General features: G+C 42.2%; 3 protein-coding genes across 5 annotated transcripts in view; 1 reads left to right on the top strand and 2 right to left on the bottom strand.

Annotated features, from left to right (window-relative positions):
* Positions 1-1,194: 1,194 nt before the first annotated feature.
* gpr31 (G protein-coupled receptor 31) lies at positions 1,195-1,821 on the bottom strand (the record flags this gene model as incomplete). Its single annotated transcript, XM_084560362.1, is given in 2 exon segments — positions 1,195-1,440; positions 1,444-1,821. Coding segments are annotated over 2 exon segments (624 nt in total).
* Positions 1,822-13,979: 12,158 nt separating this feature from the next.
* LOC311499279 (hatching enzyme 1.2-like) lies at positions 13,980-18,920 on the bottom strand. 3 transcript variants are annotated; one of them, XM_084560207.1, is made up of 12 exons: positions 18,812-18,890; positions 18,707-18,736; positions 18,572-18,628; positions 18,447-18,497; positions 18,308-18,358; positions 18,176-18,222; positions 18,017-18,086; positions 17,822-17,936; positions 16,370-16,542; positions 14,713-14,794; positions 14,510-14,631; positions 14,353-14,418 (listed from the first exon to the last, which is right to left on the bottom strand). In XM_084560207.1, exons 1-12 carry the CDS (start codon positions 18,861-18,863, stop codon positions 14,393-14,395), a joined length of 876 nt encoding a protein of 291 aa, XP_084416333.1. In that variant the 5' UTR covers positions 18,864-18,890; the 3' UTR covers positions 14,353-14,392. The 3 variants fall into 3 exon arrangements, with proteins under 3 accessions (XP_084416332.1, XP_084416334.1, XP_084416333.1); XM_084560206.1 differs by lacking the exon at positions 14,713-14,794 and having other exon boundaries at positions 13,980-14,418; positions 18,812-18,920; XM_084560208.1 differs by lacking the exons at positions 14,713-14,794; positions 18,572-18,628 and having other exon boundaries at positions 13,988-14,418; positions 18,812-18,918.
* Positions 18,921-20,455: 1,535 nt separating this feature from the next.
* Positions 20,456-20,725, top strand: part of igf2r (insulin-like growth factor 2 receptor) — a 48,546-nt gene continuing 48,276 nt past the window's right edge. The window contains exon 1 of the mRNA XM_084560598.1: positions 20,456-20,687. Coding sequence (XP_084416724.1) covers positions 20,476-20,687 — 212 coding nt within the window. The 5' untranslated portion in view covers positions 20,456-20,475. The remainder of the gene's footprint in view (positions 20,688-20,725) is intronic.

The following is a 20,725-nucleotide window of genomic DNA, read 5'->3' on the forward strand; positions in this document are numbered from 1 at the left end:
CGAGACGATCATTAAATAATTAGAAATTAGACCAGTTATATTAAAATGACCTGGACACTCGCGATGGAACTTACTCTCCGTAGTGCATGATGGAGTTGAGATCATATAGGAGGTTCTGAGTGTCTCCACTTTTTATGTTGAAGTTCTTTGATCTCCCTTAAAAATCAGAAAAACCTAAATCACTCATTTCAACCTGAAGACAAAACCTGCAGCAGCTGTGTGTAGATGTTCAACACGCTGATAAATGAACTGGTAGTATGTTCAGTTGTTGCATGGAGAGCTGTAGAGGCCAAACGTCTCTTCCTTCCAAGATGCTTCATAAACCTCTAAATGTTGATCCAAGAACCTGACGGCTGCAAACACTTTGCCTCCAGGTCCATCAAACTTCTCGTAAACCCTGTGAAGCCTGACATATGAAAGTTTTTTTTAAAACAGAAGTACTTATAGGACCTTTAAACTAAAATGAGCAATTTATTTCTTCTGGTTCCCGTCCTTCCTCAGATGGACGGAAAAACAATGTTGGCTGGCAACAAGTTATTTAACCCCAACAACCATGTCTAAAGACACATCCTGTGGTCGTGGAGAAGATGTTAGTCTGTTTGAGAAGGGTCAAATCATTGGCATGCATCAAGCAGAGAAAACATCTAAGGAGATTGTAGAAACTACTAAAACTGGGTTAAGAACTGTCCAACGAATTATTAAAAACTGGAAGGAAAGTGGGGAACCATCGTCTTCCAGGAAGAAATGTGGTTGAAAAAAATAAAAAATCCTGATTCAATCGATCACCGATCACTTGGTGAAATCAGATGGAAGAAAAACAACATCATTTAATTATTAGTCTTTAAATGCACATATCTGCAGCTTGACAGCCTCCACATCCAACACTTCAACACAGCAGTGTCCCATGTGTTGTACCAGTACAAAAATAACTGGGATGAGATAACCTCCAGTCCCCTGTTCTTTCCATGGATCACACCTCAACAGCATGATTGCGTAAATTAAGTAATATTTATGATTTCACCATCGTTATTCTTTCTGTTACTGCAAATTGAGTAACTTGTCCTTTTGAAAAAGTGACAGGCAGCTGCTGTCATCCGAACTTGCTCGGTCAGCAGTGTGTTGCCACATAGAGTACTGTCATGAGCATGCTCTCGAAAGATAACATGGGAGGTTTGATTCTTCCTCTAATTTCTTTCATCTCATTCTGCAAACTAAAACCTTTGGACCCGCCCTGAAAACGTTTGTAAGCGTTACCTTAATTGTGTACGAGTCGTCTTCATGGTTATCGCCTTCACTCCCGAGGCTGTTGCAGCACTCGAAATTCTTGAGCATGGTGGGGATGGTGAGGGGCAGCTGCAGCAGCCAGATGAGGATCGAGATGTGAGGGGACTTCTTCAGCGCCCTCAGGAAATTCTTTCGACCGGGGTGCACCACGTTAAACTACCGATCAATGGAAGTCACCGTCAGGAAGGCGATGCTGGCGCCGCGGTTTAAAAACAGCATGAAGAGCATAGCCTTGCAGACGGCGTCATTCGTATTCCTCCTCTCCCCGTGGATGAAGTTGTGTGCCTTTATGGGCAAACAGATGAGCAGGAGAATGTCGGCCAGCACCAGGTTGAAAAGGAAGACGTTGTTGGTGTTGGATTTCCAGAACTTGAGCTTGAATATGAAGAGGTGGATGACCGACGCGTTCAGAGGCAAAGCCAAGATAAAGATCACAATTAAGACAGCTGCGTAGAACTTGTACAGGGCCAGGTTGTGGGCTGCACAGCTGTCAGTGTCGTTGCTACTGTTTTGTGCCATTTGAGAAGTCACATCCATTTTCCAGGGAATGAGAGAACAGGGCAGACACTGTCCCACATATATAGAGCACAGTAGTTTGTCCAAATTGACAAGGAAATCACTTCCTTCAGTGTCTTTGGTTTAAGTCCTCTTTCAGTTTTTCTTTCTTTGTTCGGTCCTCCTGCAGGTTTCTGCTTTCTGAGAGTCAGTAGCAGGTCTGAAAGTAATCTTCCAATGTGCAGGGCAAATGGTAGACGTCCCTTTTAAACTGCTGTTCATCCTTGTGTTTGTGGCTCCTCCTTATTACCTGAGGAGGTGAGTCACCAGCTGCTTTTCCACTGAACCAATGGGGCTTACAGGAACCCAGAGCCTTACTAGTATCTTTTAAAATGGAATATTTCTGTTAAGACTAGCTAAACATTAAACTAAGCACCCCCAACTTAGATTTTTTTTAATGATAAATTTAAAATAAAAGCCTGAATGCCGTTGTCTTACGCCCTGACAAGCCAGTGTGTGTGAAAACAGACAGATACTGATAACGCATGCTGATTTCATTCTTGACAAAACGCCAGCTTTATGAGAAAACATTGTGGGAACCTTTCACCTTTTCACAAAAAGCATACTGCCGTTTCTGTGAGAATTAACCGTTCTGCTATTCTGAGAGCTCAGCTAAATCCCAGAAGCTACTGTGTGACTTAAAGTTTCTCATGGATGACGGCTTTGGAGTGTCTCAGCCTCAGGAATCCTTGGCCCAGTGTCACTTTTAAAACGCTGCATGTCCTCCACAAATGCTAAAAATGTTTATGTGCGTCCGTTACCTTTAATAGGTTTATACTAAGCGTCCACAGACCTTGATCTGTCTTTACTTTCAGTTTGACCCTCTTCCCGATCTTGTTCCCGATCCTCCTTAGAAAGTGCTTTAACTGCGTATCGGGTTTCTTAGTCATCAAGGTGCAGTCTTGGTGTAAACAAAGCCCAGCAGTGCGACGTGCTGCTCAGCCAATGTTACCTGGATGATAAAGGAAGGATGATAAGGGGAGTCTCAGACAGCACCTCATATCTTTAAATGTATTTCATTGTGACAGTTACTGATTACTGGGACATGTTGTGTTTGTTATTGCACTAAAATATCTAACAAACTAAATTTAAAGAGAACTCTATAGACGATAGGTTGATAAGTGACAGTTCTCATCTACAATCACCGTATTGTCCTTTTCTGTGTTGTACTACTCTCTGTGCAATGCTTGTACACCAACTTGCCAATTCATTAGGTACCCCAGTGAAATCAAATTCACTGCGCTAAATCATATTCAGTTGTTGTTTAAAATAACTGAACAACCGTGTTTTTATTGTGAACGCTTTGGTTTGTAGCACTATTAAATCGTAAAGTGTTGTTCAGACGCATGTTTCTATTATTTTGATCCTGTCAATAAGCAGCTGCTGCAAGTTTACAAAATATTAGAAACCCTAAAAATAAATTATTAGCAGCAGTGTAAACCTGAAATGAAACAAGTAAACCAGTGGTTTCAACTGTCAGAGACCCACGGCATAACAGCAGAGTTTATCGCAGCACCAGAGGTAAAGAAAAAGACAATCAAACCACTGTTCTGGGACAGTGTGAGATCGTACTCCCTGGTGTAACTCACGGCCGGGTCGACGTTTCGCTCTTTCATCTATGATATCTCACAGGAGGCTGAGATGTTTGGCACTCATCCGGTCGCATACTTCTGCTTCCAGGTTTCAGCGCAGAGCGCAGCTGTCCTTCACCACGTACCCAACACATTCTCTCGTTTCTGATCTGTCTTCCACTACTCCCCACATTGAAGGTTGATTGAAACATTGAAGGTCCATGTCCTTCCTTCTCAATGTCCCTGTCCTTCCTTCTCAATGTCCATGTCCTTCCTTCTCAATGTCCATTACATACTGTACATGACTTTATTAGGGCTGCTAATCAAATCAATTAAAATATTGTATTGTTGCATTGTCCATAGTAAATGTGCAATTAATCGAAAATTAATCGCATCATTGTCCATAGTTGATATGTCTGTAAAGGTTTGAAAGAAGGCAACCAGACTTGTAGAGTTTTTTGAGAAGACATTTCACCACTCATCCGAATAGCACTCTACAAGTCCAGTTGCCTTTTTATGAAGCTTTTTGGATGTCCATAGTTGATGTGCGATTAATCACGCGTATTTATGTGTTCTAAATGTACCTTGAAAGGATACTTTTCAAGATTTTTGATACGGTTATCAGCATGGGAGTGGATAAATATGCCAGCTTAATGCAAATTAATGTGATTATTATTTGTGCAACAAATCCAAACCAGCGCTGTCAAGAATATTCTCCAGAATAATCTCAGAAAATATGCTTCGCATATGCCGCAACCTTCCCAGCTTTGGGGAGCACGTGGTTGAACACTTGACGTACTCAGGTGTTAACTGCAAGTCTACAGTAAATCCAAATAGCTCCGTATGATACGCTAAATGCGACAAATGCCCCACATGAGCTGGGTTCTGCTCAAGGTTTCTTCCTGTTAAAAGAGAGTTTATTCTTACCACTGTCGCATTAGCTGCTTGCTCTGGGGGTTTTAGGCTCTGGGTTCTGTAAAGCGTCTTGAGACAATTTGTACTGTCACTGACGCAATATAAATAAAACTGAATTGAATTGAAAGTTGTTCTTGTTAAGGCAGGACTTGGAAGCAGAACTTTACAGACCCTTTTCTTTATCCATTACTGCTGAAGGAGGTTTGTTTGTTTAAAAAGTTTTGCGTCAAACAAGTCGCTGGAGTTCAAAGGAATTTGTGTTATTGCGTAACCTTTGACAGTCCCAGTCTTCTATATCCATCTCTGGCTTATTCCCACAGTCCAAAGGCGGTGTGCATATGAGTGTGAATGGTTGTTTGTCTTTGTGTGTTAGCCCTGTGATTGTCTGGCCATCTGTTATATTATTGTACTCCCCTTCTCTTGCCCATTGACAGCTGGGACAGGCTTCAGATATGAATTTGCTAGAGGGCAAACACTGCTTCCTCCATCGCTGTTATGTCCATGCGTTCTCTGACCAATTATCCATACAACTCTCATTAACATTATCTGCTCCACTGCCTAAAAAAACTGACGAAATAATTGCTGGTGATCACGTTCACTGGATTTCCATGTAAGGAAACGAAAAGAGTTTCAGTCCTGGTGGATCGGAAATGATGAGTCACCGGTTTACTTTGATGTATGTGTCAATCAGGGTAATCAGGGTAATCACCATGTCGTTTCCCATTATTTCCATGTTGGTGCTTTGCGTGACCTCATCAGATAAGTGGTTCATCATACAGTAAGTGCTGATTGAACAGTCAGTAAGAAATGAGTGGACATTCTGTTGTTCATCTTTCTCAGCAGCTGACTTGACCTGATTCAGTTTTACATGTGTTGAAGGTGTTGTGGTTACCTTCTGATTCATTTATACAGTGTCTCCCTGTCTGTCTGTCATCAGGGAGTAACCAGACTGTACACCAAGAAGAAGACCAAGACTCAGAAAGTCCGTCTGGAGCGATGAAATCTGAAATCAGGTACTCACAGTGCTGGTCTAAAACCACCCCCGGAAGTTTTTATGGGTTTACTTCTACAACCTGTCTGGACTGCACATTATTATATGTCTTTGTTATCTATACTGTCTGTGTGACAGTAGATGTTTTATTTACCAATCCACTGAATATCATTCATAAAAAGTACCAAAAAAACACAGCATGGAAACAAAACCCTGGGCTGACACAACAGTACATCCTGAGGGCAGAAGTGATTCAGGGGACGTGTGGAGTCGTGTCATGTCAGTTAAATGATTTCATTATTGTGGAAATACAATTGTATTTTAAAGTTGTGATTTCACCACCAAACAAACGACACTTTAACGTTTAGGGAGTGTACTTTTAGTTCCTTCCTTTTTCTTTTGCTGATGATGTGAAAATACGTTAATAGGCGTAACAGAAAGAAAATCTTTGTTTTACTCTTCTTATCTTCCATATAGAAATTACTTGCTTTTCTTTTCCATGTCGATGTTGATCAGATGTGCTGTGAGGAACTGTCGGAGGAGCGTCTGAAGCTGCAGGTGGATTTTTATACTTTGTCGTAATAGTTTACAGGAGCATTTATGAAGCTAGGCCCCGATCAGAAACATGCATCCTGAGTGATCTGATCACAGGTGGCCAGCTTTACATACACACCTGACTTTATAGGTTTAGGTTTAGGTTTTATTTTATTTGTCACATGCACAGTTATACATAGTACAATGCACAGTGAAATGTACTGTTGTACCTGCAGCCAGTAGTAAAAAAATATATGAGTACTACAGTAAACAGTAGTTGCACACAAGGTAAGTGATATAAGTGTAATGTGCACCGATAGAGAAATAGAATATAAAAAAAATAAAATAAAAAAATGAGAATAAAAATAAAAATATCGACTGAATAAAAATATAGACTGGTAAACTTGGGAGGTGGGGGGGGGGGGGTAGTTGTATATGTACATAAATTTACAGTATTAAATATTAAGCAGCTACATGAATAAAGTGCAGTGATATTTAAGTCCAGTTAAGGCTCAGAGTTGAGCAGGCGGATGGCATGGGGATAAAAACTCTTCTTCAGCCTCTCAGTCTTTGTCCTCAGGCATCGGAAACGCCGGCCTGATGGCAGTAGGGAGAAGAGAGAGTGTCCGGGGTGACTGGGCTGTTTCAGGATCTTTGTGGCCCTTAACCTGCAACGTTTGGTGTAAATGTCCTGCAGGTTGGGGAGGGGGGTTCTGATGGTCCGCTCCGCTGAACGGACCACCCTCTTGAGGGCCAGGAAGTCCTGCCTGGTACAATTTCCCATCCAGGTGGTGATGCTCCCACACAAGATGCTCTCGATGATGCAGGTGTAAAAGTTTCTTAGCACCTTGAGAGAGAGCTTAAAGTCTCTGAGACGTCTGAGGAGGTAGAGACGCTGTCTGGCCTTCTTCACGATGGTGTTCAGATGGTGAGTCCATGACAGGTCCTGTGAGATGGTCACTCCCAGGTATCTGAAAGTGTCCACTCTTTCCACCTCAGAGCCACAGATAATGAGTGGATGGAAGTCCCTCTGCTGTTTCCTGCTGAAGTCCACAATCAGCTCCTTTGTTTTGCTGACGTTCAGCAGGAGGTGGTTCTCCCAGCACCAGTCCTCCAGGTGGGACACCTCCCTCCTGTAGGCTGTCTCGTCGTCGTGGGAGATTAGTCCTACAACAGCGGTGTCGTCAGCAAACTTGATGATGATGTTGGAGTCTGAAGTGGCCTCCCAGTCATGTGTGTACAGCGAGTACAGCAGAGGGCTGAGCACACAGCCCTGGGGGGATCCAGTGTTGAGAGTCAGGGGGGCTGAAGTGGGGTGACCCACTCGGAACACCTGTGGTCTGCCGGTCAGGAAGCTGTAGATCCACCTGCTAAGCTGCCCAGGTCATGCAGCTTAGCAGCCAGTCTGGAGGGGACTATGGTAATGAATGCTGAGCTGTAGTCAACAAACAGCACTCTCACATAGTTTCCCTTACCAGTGTCCACGTGGGAGAGGGTCTTGTGGAGGAGGAGGTTTATGGCGTCATCTGTAGATCTGTCCGGCCTGTATGCAAACTGTAGTGGATCCAGGGTGGTGGGCAGTGTGGAGGTGATGAATGTCTTGATCAGTCTCTCAAAACATTTCATCACCACAGATGTGAGGGCTATGGGCCTGAAGTCATTGGAGCTGCTGGGTTGTGGTTTCTTTGGGACAGGGACTATTATGGACTTCTTGAAGCAGGTTGGGATCACACACTGAGTGAGAGGTTGAATATCACTGTGAACAGGGGTGCCAGCTGATCAGCGCAGGTTTTGAGGACACGCCCACTAATCCCGTCTGGTCCAGCCGCTTTCCCGGTGTTCACACTTTTAAACACCCTCCTCATGTCGCGCTCTGTCACACTGAATGTGTCCTCCCACACGCGCAAAAAAGTTGTTCAGCGTTGAGCGACCACTTGAGATCAGATCTCAGGTTCATTCTCTGTATGCAAATAAACACCAACAGCTGCAGTCTCTAATGCTGTTTCAGAACCATGAACAGCGCTGTGTGTTGTGTTTGCGGCCTGACATGGGCATTATTATTTCCTTATCTCTGCTTTGACATTAGTTATTTCAGAAACCCAACATCCCTTCAGCGCTGTTTACAGAAATAAAATCTCAGTCAATAAAGGTAAATAAAGACTCCAGTCATTAGTGGTGAAATATCTACCTTAACTCCACGAGGCTACTATACAACAACATGAACACATTGGTAATTACCTATATGACGATATGTTTGTTTTGCATGTCATAATTTAGAGCTTAGATTTATTCGTTAATTTTAGTATTTTTAATTTTAAGTAGAGATGCACCGATTACAATTTCCCCGGCCGATTCCGATTTCCGATTTTTCATTGAGTTTGACCTGCCGATACCGATTTTAGCCGATTCCGATTTCATTTTTTCTAACCACTTTACAACACACACAAAGACTTATTTTCTCTTCTTTAATAGAATATTAATATTATCTTTTCTTTAATAGAACATTTTTTGAACAGATAATCGCTATCATATATATCTATAAAAATAGAACTATATAAATTACTCCTGGTGTGGGAAGTTCACACACATCTAAAGTGCAGTGTTATGGAAGAACCATTTCTTTCTTTTCATATCCAATATCCAACTAAAGAAATGTCTGCTGTCCTGGGCCCGGGGGGCAGAACTGGGCCCTCATTAAATTATGGAATAATTAAAAAAAATAAAAAATAAAATAGGCCTTTTTGTGGAAAAAAATATGTAATATTTGAGTTACATAAAAGCTTTTTATTTGTTTTCTTCCTACTTGTCCTTGAAATAGTGGTCAAGAACGCCCCCACCCCCAACACAAAAATGGTTTGGCCACTGATCAAAATTTGATGTTGCCGTTTGATTTGAAGTTCAGTCCGCTCAAAATGTCCGGTCAGCACAAGTCCGGTGCTCAGAAAAGGAAAGAAAAGAGAAGAAGAGAAGAAGAAAATAGAGGCCTTAAAGACTTTCTTAACAAATATTTAAAAAAAGGTGGTGACGGTGAAGCTGGGACTAGTAAAGTGAACGTAGGTTAGAAACAGCGCAGCCAACGTTTACCAGCCTTGTAACGTAAGCTAACAGGCTAGCTCTAGTGTTAACGTCCATTAGTTTGTATAAAAGCCCGACACAACACGTTATCTTTGACAGAAACAGTTGAGTTTGGTAGCTCCGTCAGAGAGGATGAGACAGAGAGGAGAGAGACCCAGCTGCAGTCAGGTGACGGAGAGGGTGATGCGGGAGGGGCCCGCTGTCAGCTGGCCTGCGTGTGATGCTGATGTTGCGCGATGTAAATCATGCGGCGCCCGAGTGCATTTGACCGGCAAAAAAATCGGCGTATGTCAGACTGACCGGCCGGTCTCCGGTCATGGCCGATCACGTGAAAATCGGCCGATTCCGGTCACCAGCCGATAAATCGGTGCATCTCTAATTTTAAGTATTTGAAAAACAGCGCTGTTCGTGTTTTTGTGAACTGTGAACTGAACACATCATTTTTCCAACTGTGAGCGTCGACGTGAGTTACGCTCAGTCTGGAGGGAAATAACGACGTTCACCCTCGTTCAGGAAAAAAAAGAAATGAAAAGTTTTACGACAGCTGTCAGCCGACGTGCAGTTTACGGCATACGGCATGGCTGGTGCAACCAGGCGCTGCAGAAGCAACTGATCCACACATATAGTTGAGTTATTTATATGTATATACAGTCAGTAGTTATTCAAAAAAGCAGCACAGATCCTGGTAGAAAAAAATATCACAGGCCTTGGATGGATGGCAGGTCAGTCAGAGATTCTATTGAACAAAAAGCTGCTCATTTAAAAAATGAATGCAAACTGTTCATTTTGGAGTCTATAAACTTAGTTCAAAATTAAAAAATGGCAACTATGAACATGAACTAGTTCACTTTTATCCATGTGAACTGAACATTGAACTACTTCTTCTTTCCTCTTCACTCTAATGACGATCACTCAAAATAGTCATTGTGCGGGTTCTTCTGAATGAATGAGGCAAATTCTGCTCATGCAACAGCACGTTAGTTGAGTAGACGTCAGGGTGCCCACATTGTGTTCACACTACTAAAGAAATTTCACAAGTGGCCGAGACCACCTCCGAATGTGTCCTTAATATGGATGTGTTCACACCTGTACTTGGCCCCTGGCCACTTCTTATCAGTTTGCTCAAATAAAATGGTCTGAACCTTGGAGGTGGTCTGGGCCACTTGTGACCACTTTCTATCGCAGTGTGAACACAAACAGGGAGCCTTGGACACATTGATGTTATGTTCCTAAATTTCTATCATGTCCCCATGTAAGGACAGGGACGTGCTGTCAGTAATGACTATAAAATAAATCATACTATTTGTCCATTGGTCTGTGATATAAATGTAATTTCAGTGTAATTCCAGTAATTTCGATCATTTTTATAGTCAAAATCGCTGAAGTTACGTATTTCCTGTGTGAATACAGGGAGAGACGGGAGTTGAGGCAGCAGCGAGCTAAACCTTACCTTGGATTGCGCAATCTCTCACAAACTGGGTTAGGCTCGTGTCCTTGGCACGTGTCTGTAGCTAACTCTTTGTATATCACCAATATAATAGTTGTACACACTTCTAATTTTCCATAGCTTAGTTAATGTGTTTCTCTTTTTAATCACTTTAATTTTTATTGTATTTTCACATGTATAGAGGCAAAAAAACAACAATACAGCAAACAAGGTACAAATTAAAGTAACAATAATAACACTAACATACTGTCTGGAGATACTACTGTTCAGTCCACTGTTCCATTTGGCGTTCGTTCAGTTGGTGTCACGTCTCATGTAAATGTTCCATTTTTCCCAGTTTCTTTCAAATACGTTCTCTTTGAGTCTCAACAGGTATGTCAATTTTTCCATAACAAGGATTTCCTGGACAATTTCCAACCACTGCTCCTGGTTTGGAGTGTTCACATTAAGCCAGTTTCTTGTGACCGCTTTCTTGCTTGCCGCAAGTAATACTTTAGTCAAGTACAGATCTTCTTTCATTACAACCTTCTCAATATTCCCAAGATACATCACTGGACAAGTATTTGGGATTTCATATCCCAAAACATTTTTTACAACAGAGTTAACATTTTGCCAGTATGTCCTCACTTCTATACAATCCCAGAAGATGTGTGCATGGTCTGCTTCAATGCTCCCACATAATCTCCAGCAGTCTTGTTGTATAGCGAGCTGCCTAGATTTGATCTTTGGTGTTATAAAGTAGCGAGTTAGGTTTTTCCAGCAGAACTCCCTCCATATTAATGAATTTGTTGATGTACATTGTGTCTCACATATGTGGTACCACTCGTCCTCTCGTATTTGGATTTTTAGTTCTGCTTCCCATTTTGCTTTCATATAAAGCGCTGATTCCTTCCTGCTCTTTAGTTAATGTGTTTCATGATGAGTGCAACACATTTAGTCTTTTGGATAAGTTTCCTTTTAGTTAGTTATTTGACGCCATAGACACGGGATGTGACATCATGGCGACTGCCAGTTGCCATGCCAACCGCTCCGTAAAGCAGTCCCGTAGGGCCGTGAGAGTTGTGAAATTTTTTTTTTTTTAAAAAGTCCAGTGTATAATCCAACATTTCTTTGTAACAGGGGAAGGTGGAGCAGAGCGTTGTGTTAATTAAATGAAAACACGAGTGAGTCTAGAGGAAGTGTGAGCGGGGCATCGATATCGTGGCTCTGTCTCGGGCCGTACTGATCAGACTCTGGTTCCAAAGTCGCAAGATGGCGCCGCCCGTATCCCCAGGAAAATAGCGAAAATCCAAGGAAGTGGGGACGCATTGTCCACATTTATATACAGTCTATGGGGCAAACACACAACATTGCTCTGTCTGTGTTACGGAAATTCTTTCATCAAGAATAACAGAGTCACTGGAGTCTCGTTTAAAAGTTTTACTTGCAGCAAGGAGTTGACACATGCACTACAGCAAGTACATTTTTGTGAGACAGTTTAACCTTAGTATTTTTCCAGCATTTGACAGTTTAACCTTAGTATTTCTCCAACAGTCTGTTGACACCAGATCTGAACACTCATTCACAACTAAATATCTAAAGACCCTAAATAAACGGTTTTGTGTTGCTGTTCTTTTATTCTCAGCTCATCGTACATTTAATGCTTTCCATCTTGTTCACACAGAATCATCACCAGTGTTCCTTTGTCCTTCGCTTAAACTTTCAGAATGACGGCGCGTTGAGGTCAACAGAGAGACGTTACTCCTTGCGTCAAGAAGAGGGCATTTCCAGGACGGACAGAAATAATTTGAAGGTCACCGACATAGACATATATACATAGACGCCGCATGGACTGTGGAGGGACGTGCCTAAAGCGCCGCCATCTTGGTACAGGGCTGGCAGAGGCAGCGGTGCATGAACCTACGAAGGAAAGAGGTACTCCTCAATCTCAAAGTAGAATTATTCGCTGAATTTTGGACCGATTTCCAAACGTATTGATTTGTTAAAAACGTCACACATGTAGCTATGATAAAAAAAATACGGTTTTACTACCCAAATACAAATTCTACTTAATGTTATCAGCAGACTAGCTTCTGATAGAAGATTGTAAAGAAAAGATGCCAGACTTCAACGGAGCGATTTATGATCACTTTTATTGTGTAGAAACACCATTCCTCCATAGATGTAATGCACTGTAGCAGCGAGTGGCCCTGTTCCAAGATGGCCGCCCTGTAGGCACTTGTTGATTTGGGTTATTGTCAGGTTCGAGTCAGTTGAGTTCACTGACCAATGTAATAAGAGGAAACCAGCTTTCGCTCCCAACCAAACTAATATTACTAGCCAATCATAAGTAGGGTGGGGGCGGGTCCTGGAAAATCATAATTGAGATCCAGCAGCAGTTGATGCTGCGTTCATGACTTGGGGATAAAACGAGCTCTGACTTGTGAAAAATTAATTGAACAGCGTCAAACTCGGAAATAACAGATCGGAAATGACACACATATCCGTCTACGTCCAAAACAAGCATAAATTGCTGCTGCATATGTTTTTAGTGTTCAGCAAATAGTGACAATATCCCAAACTTATTTTTCGCCTCCGAGTTAACCTGTAGCTTGAACGCCATGACTTATCGGTTACTTCCGAGTCGCCTTGAACGCAGCGGACACAACACAGTTTCACCGAAGTCGAAAGATGGAGAATAAATTCAGGAAGCCAGGGGAAGACGTCCTAACTGATAAATGACTTAAAAATAAATGGTGCTGGGCGATGATAGAAGAAAGGGGCAGAGACGGCAAAGGTGGCAGAAATTAAGAGAGCCAGGTGCTCGTTTTTGTGTGTTGTGCTCGAAGAAGCTAATTTACGGTACTGGCGGCAAAAAAAACCAAAAAAAAAACAAAAGTTCTACGGCGTCACGAAGGAGAGCCGGTCACAGAACAGCTGTTCGCGCTCTCTAACACACAAGTCGTCTGCCGGGAGCAACATCCACAGCTGACGTACCGGCGTCAATGACTGATCGTTTTTGTGACTTGATAATACGTGTGTGCTCGTTCATTGCAGAACACGATTTATCACTGACGATCGCTCAACCGCTTAGATCGGTGTAAAAAGCAGCTGTTGATAAAAATGCATTGACAAAACTGCCAGTTATGTGAACACCCATGGCAAATCACCAGAGCAAGAAACGTCTGAGAAGTTCAAAACGTGTATGTTTTCTCTTAATGTTGGTGAAGCCACTCCCCAGAGCGTGGACAACGTTCTTGGTAACCATACCAGATAACAAGCAGGAAAGTTAATATCAGCACGGCACTGCACTGGAACTCAAAGATGTCCTGCAGTAGCTGTGAGTGGAAACAAGTAACCAGTATTCTACTGGACAGTTGTGCAGTTATCAGAGGTCATTGTTTGTTTTGAACAAAAAAATGATGGAAATGTTGCAGTTCAGAATCACAGTATTATCTACAGTTCACTGGATTTTGATCCTTTTTGATCAAAGATGCACAGAAAAACAAATGTTTGCATCTCTGCACTGGTAAATATACAGTATATTATGTAGGTTGCGATAGTCAAATTTATGTTAGTGAAAACTGAGGACTACAAAAGTGCAATTACAAAGTGAACCTCTGCAACGTTAGGCTGCATGCACAAAGAAAAATATCTAAAAATTCCACTAACATGAAATAAATGAAGGCATATTTTAATACGGCATTTAATCAGTTAAATAGTTGATACAAAGGTACAAATTGGCAAAAAATGTCATATATACCTTCTATATCACATTTGGTACACGACTTTAACATAATGTATAAAGTAATTATAACTTGCTCCAATAAAATAAATATTCATTTTGAAATCAGATTAAATATCAGACTCACAGGAAGGAAATCCATTCTACTGTGTAAATGTGAGCCAGAAGATGATGTTAATCGTATTTCTAGTGATAATGCTGCACATTATGAACCATTTTTGTGTTTGTTTGTAGGGGATGAAAATGAATACAGAGATGGATTCACATTTTTATTAAATCTCGGTGACAAACGCAGATCAACCGTACGAGTTCTTCCTCTCATCTGAAAGAACAATCAATATATTCAAATGTTAAAACAATAAACAGTCACATTAAACCAGCAGATGATTAAATAGTTCAGAGTTTCCTTTTACCACAGCGGTAGAGTCTGTTGAGTCTCTGCACGTCCAGCTGGCTGAGATGCGTCCTCTGACCCAGCTGCACTCCGCCGATCTTGGGCAGCAACGTCGGACTTCCATCCACGCTGAAGAAATATCTGCAGCAGCAACGACGAGACGATCATTAGAAATTAGACCAGTTATATTAAAATGACCTGGACACTCGCGATGGAACTTACTCTCCGTAGTGCATGATGGAGTTGAGATCATATGGCAGGTTCTGAGTGTCTCCATTTTTTATTTTGAAGTTCTTTGAGCTCCCTTAAAAATCAGAAAAACCCAAATCACTCATTTCAACCTGAAGACAAAACCTGCAGCAGCTGTGTCTAGATGTTCAACACGCTGATAAATGAACTGGTAGTATGTTCAGTTGTTGCATGGAGAGCTGTAGAGGCCAAACGTCTCTTCCTTCCAAGATGCTTCATAAACCTCTAAATGTTGATCCAAGAACCTGACGGCAAAAAACACTTTGCATCCAGATCCATCAGAGTTCCAGCTGTAATCTGTTAAACATTGGCTCCTCTCTATCACTATAGCCAATGCTTTTAGTTCTTGTAACCCTGTGAAGCCTGACATATGAAAGTCTTTTAAACAGAAGTACTTATAGGACCTTTAAACTAAATAAAAACACTAAAACTAAAATGAACAATTTCTATTTCTTCTGGTTCCCATTCTTCTTCTTCAGATGGACTAAAAAAAACAAATGTTTTGTTTCCTTTGAATTTCTTCCTTAGGCTGCATAGAAAAACCAAATATCTAAAAATTCCACCAATTAAATAAACTAATTTTTTAATCATCAGTTCAAGTAAAAATTTGCAAAGAAATATAAAACTGAGGTAAACTGCCATTCATAAAACGACTTTTCAACATGATTTCACTACATCGTTAAACTAATTATAATATATAAATATGTTCTTAGTAGCCATTTTGGAAATGGCTGCCAAAAGCCCGTTATTGACTGCAGAGCATGGATTAATCCAGCAGGGGGCAGTATGACAAGTCAAAGTGAATACAACAGGGTTTACCAGGTAAGTACTGACGATGTGAGGCAGAGGACACCAAATATTATTAATGATTGATTGGTTTTACAGTTAATTGCTTTTCAGTGCAATTCGTTCAAAATGCAGCAGTTCTGTTAAATTTCCACCTCCAGACCTGACGACCAATCACTGCCCTCCGCTCCACCCGTCAGGTTTTTAGGGGCCGACTGCACATTTTCCACTGTAGACTCCTAAACCGTCAGTTAGTGTGGAAAGATGATCTGATCTGGATATTCTTTGCTTCTTAAAAACAGCATGCCGATCATTTAACAGTGTTTTTATATGGTTATAATCATCCGTCACATGATCCCATAGTTTATTCATTGATCAGTGTTTTTTGAATTAAGATTTCAAACTCAGATCAACAGAAGAATCCACATGACGTCTGTCCCCTGAACCCTCTAAGGCTTCTGGGACATGGTGACCTTTAAATGCAGACTGTTTTAATCTTTATAAAGTGATCTACACGTCACGTCTTAGAGAAAACCTCTGCTCCAAACGTCACAAATGTTGATTTAAACCTTGTGTTTGGTCACATGTCTGTTATCTAGAAGATCTTTTTTATCCTCGTCATGTTTCAGCCTTTGTTTCGTTTAAATCTTTGATGTTTGTCCCCAGGCTGAAGTGGATCTCCTGCTGAGTCCACGGGCAGCAGAACAAAAGATCTGATCATTTAAATCTTTGTCTTTAAATACATCTCAAAGCAGCTGCAGCTAAAACACTTAAACATGTCGACGTGCTTGGGTTTCCCCCCCCCCCCCGAGACGGAAACAAACGTGATCAGAGACCTGAATACCTGGCGTGATGCTCTGCCACATGACCGTGACGTACTGGTCCCGGTCCTGGCGGGTGTGTTCGTGGTGCAGGCCCAGGGAGTGGATGATCTCGTGGCACAGGTTCCCCACGGTGCAGGACTGAGCGCAGTACAGCGCCTGGGCTCCTCCTCGGCAACCGACGAAGGAGGCGCAGCTGCAGACGAACGAGGAGACGGTTCAGTTTGGATTCATCTCAACCAGGTCCGGAGACGTCAGAGAGACCATGCAGACGATTCTGAGCAAATCAGAACCAGTAACCCACGTCACACTTGTTGCTCATTGTGCCTCCTTAAGTTTTGGATCTGAACTGATTTGATATTCTAGTACTTTCCCTCCAACACTCCTTTATTCACCAATTTAACAAGACTTGATTCATCCCAGAGGGGAAATCTGGGCAAAACTAGAAGTTAGAAACAAGAAAAAATAAGTTGTTTTTCCCTAGATGAAGATAATCCTTGTCATGCTTCAGCCTTTGCTTTGTTTAAATCTTTAACTTTTTAATCTTTAGGCTATAAGTAGACCTCCTGGCAACAGAACGAAGGTCCATGTAAGACCATACAAGACACATTTTTAAATCTAAACCCCCCATATGTCTTTTAATACGTCTCAAAGCCAAAATACTGAAACGCATCAATGTTCTCAGTGCTTCAGCCCTGGAGAAAGAGGGTGGAGGTGTTCCTCTATCAGAGCCAGAGTCTGACTGCTGAGCTGACGGGACAAAGGACGTCTGGTACGCCTGGTTACTGTGGGTGCACAAGTCTCTGGATGAGGGCGCTACTTAAGGTCCCAAGGGTCTCAGAGGGGGTGAGGGACACCCAGGATGGAGATGGACCTCTTTATCATTTCACTCCGTTTAAAAGATCAGGATCTATAAAATCTTTTATTATAACTCTGCTTCTTTAAGTTTTACATCCAGATTAGTTTTTATAACTCCATTAACTGCTTTAATCAGCTCTTCGTCCATACATTTCTGACCTCTTACAATCCCGTACTTACTAATTTAAGACTTCATTGATCCCAGAGGGATGTTTAGGTGCAACAGCTACAGGGCAAAACCGTGCACAAATGCAAGTTAGATTTAAAGACTATACGATAAGAAAAAGAAGATTCCTACAGTCAGAGGGTGGAGGTGGTTCTTTGGGAGTGGAGGAAGCCGTCCCTGATGTTTAAGACTCTTTAACGGCCGGTCCAGACTTCTCTTGTCCCTCTGTCTGATTCCAGTCATCTCATTTATTTCAGTTCAAAACTAAACTCAGTGTTTCTGATCACGCTCTAAAAATATTTGTCAATCTTCCTGATTTTACTTGAATTTTCTTAATTTTCCAGCCACCTCACATCTAAAAAGGAGTTGATTTTAATCCACTTTTAAACCTCGTTAACGGTCATTTGCTAATCTGGGTTCTTTCTTCCTGATTTGGGCTAATCCCTCTCACCCTCTGCCTTCCTTAAACTCCAGGTAGTTCATCTCGTGGGTGCGTCTGTGGAAGCGAATGCACGTGTAATCTGAAATCATCCTGAAGGCAGCGTAGATATCTGCCTCTCGATACGCTGTTAAAAACAAAAATAATTATATATATTAAACATCACACGGTCAAACGTGTGTCCTGCTTTACGCTGCAACAACCCACCCAGCTCAGGACCGATGACGAAAGGGACGACGGCCCCCGACCACAACATGTTCACAGCGTTCCTGTCCTCCTGGAGGTTAAAACACAGCTCAAACTAAAACCCCTTCGAGCCTTTTAAATCATTTTATTTGACTTTGAAGCGACGACTCTTCATCTCACCGTAGTCAAAATGTCTCCCTCTTGCACCGCCATGTCCTCTTGAAGCTCTAAAGCCAAACACAAGTTCAGGTTCACTCCATTCATGAAAAACCTTCTTCCGTTTGAAAGTGTCAAAAGAGTGAAAAGTTTCACCTTCCAGCGTTTCTGCACTTTGATTCACTTTGGGCTCAAACGCTGAAGCCACTGCACCGGACAAACAGAAATCAAAACCTTTCATTTAAAACCAAACATTGAACCTCAGAGGAGACTTTTAAACCAAACGAGCACCGACCTGAGGCCTGAGCCGTGTGGTTGTTGGCGTCGTTTGAGGAAACGTTGGCCACTAAAACAAGAGAAATGTCAGTTTTAGATTTGTGAAAGTGATTCAGAATTTATTAAATATCCTGAACAATCCACCTTGTAAAGTTTCTGCAGCAGCTGAGGGGGAAGCATCGCCCACAGTCGTAACATTACCTGAAGAACAGTTAAATACAGTCCTTATTATTTATTCTTTAGGGTGTAGAAAATGTAAAACAAAGGGTAAGCACCTACCTGTGAGAGGACAGACTGGAACGCCTCCAACTAGAATAAAAAGAAAGAGTAAGTCACCATTATTCATCAGAGCGTCTTTAGTTTCTTTTAGGATTTATTTTGTACCTGTTGATGTGCAGGCGAAGACCAGAAGCCACATGACGAGGCACAGCGTCATGTTTGATTTGAGAAGAGAAACCGTGAAGCGTCGGTTCTGGAGGAAACCTGATAAAGCAGGAGCCACCTGGCTTCTCCACAGGTGAGACCACTTCCAGTGATTATGAGCCTCCAGCTCTGGAGCATCAGAGGGCAGCACTCAAACATCTCCTCCTCTGTTGTTTTAATGAGCTGATGTTTGTTTGTCCTGTGCATTCTGGACGTCTAAGTTTTTGCTTCTTAGATCCTTCAGTTGAAGTGCGACGTTTATTCCATGTCAATCTTCTATCCCCTCGCTCCCCTCTCACATAAAATAAGATTTAATAACAAATAACGTCTAAGAAATTCTCCTGAGAAGCCTGTGAGTCACATAAAGACAAAACTCACCTCTGTGCTCTGTCTCAGTAGGTGAAGTACTTCACTCTGGCCACCAGGGGGCGCGAGAGTAACACCTGAGCAGCTTAAGGCCTTAAATCTAATTTAATGTGGGTTCAACTTTGCCCTCAGTTGTAACTTCCACTCTCCACTCTCCCAAGACTGAGCAAAGACTCTCTGCTACTAAATATATAACGTTTTAGATGTTTAATGGAGCCGTGGTGTGGTCTGTCAGGAGCCAGGATCCTCAGTGACGTTGGGTTATTGTTGTTGATGGTGCTGCGTTCAGGTGCCACACGCATACAAGACATTTATTCTCCAATATTTGATGTGCTTTTCTAGAGGTTACAGTGTTTTCCTGTATATGATGATATAGAAATATACAGGGCAAAGAGTAAAGAGTGTAAATATACGATAAAATAGAGGAGTGGACATGAGACATGTTGTGTGTTACAAATACAAATACACAGAGGTATCAGCGCCGCTTAAAAGCATCTGCACCCTTTAGAGTTTTCTGCATTCACTGTTTGAACCCTTGTTTTCAGTAACTGCAGCAATAACACCAACTCAATTTCAGCCCGTTCCTTGGTTCTGCTCATCTTGTTCTTCTTTAACCGTTCTTTTGTAGAACCACTTGTGTTCTTGGTGCTCGCTGTCTTTGCTGCACGACCCAGTTCCTCTTCAGATTCGGCTCACAGACACATGTCCTGACATTTTCTATGAGAATACACGTGTGTACAAAGCCGTCCTGGAACCTGACGCAGCAGGACAGGCCCAAACTGGGACATTACCTCCCTCATGTTTCATAGTCTGGACTGTTCCACGTTGGTCTCATCTGTCCACTAAACAGGTGGTCGGGCTTGTTTAGCAAACCGCTGACAGGCTGAAATGTACATTATATAAGTGGCTCTGTGTGTATATAAATACTATATAAAATATAAGATTAGATAAGAGGAGATAGGACGTCATTGGGAAAGTTAATGTGTTACAGCGGCAAGTAAATATGTTAATGCACAAATAATGTTTACATTCTGCATCAATAAGTTACATATAAAAGTTATAAAATATATAATTCTGTATAAAAACAGTCAGGATTTGACAAATGACCTTTTATAAAACTTAGCTTTTTTAACGGGTTTTTAGATTTCCCTGTTTTCCTCCGCAGACCGTGAACGCCTCACGCGTCCCACTCATGAGAGTCATGTGATGTCCTGTCATGTGGTGCAGCAGTCACTTCCTATTGATTTGCTCCGGAGCAGATGCACTCCGCAGTGCCGTGTCGTCTCAGTCCGGCTCCTCGGACGCTATCCAGCACAGCGAACATGTCGTTTAGGTGTCAGCCTGTCCCGTGCGGCGGGGCCCTGAAGCTGGCCCTGTGGCTAGCGGTGTGTCTGGGATGTTTGTGGGTCCGGTCCGGGGCGGAGGAGACCAGCAGCACCAGCAGCAGCCCGTGGTACCAGGACCTCTGCAGGTAACAAAACACACCTCCGGACACAAAACACTGCAGCT

Source organism: Chelon labrosus (assembly GCF_963514085.1).
Source record: "Chelon labrosus genome assembly, chromosome: 14".
Lineage (NCBI taxonomy): Eukaryota > Metazoa > Chordata > Actinopteri > Mugiliformes > Mugilidae > Chelon > Chelon labrosus.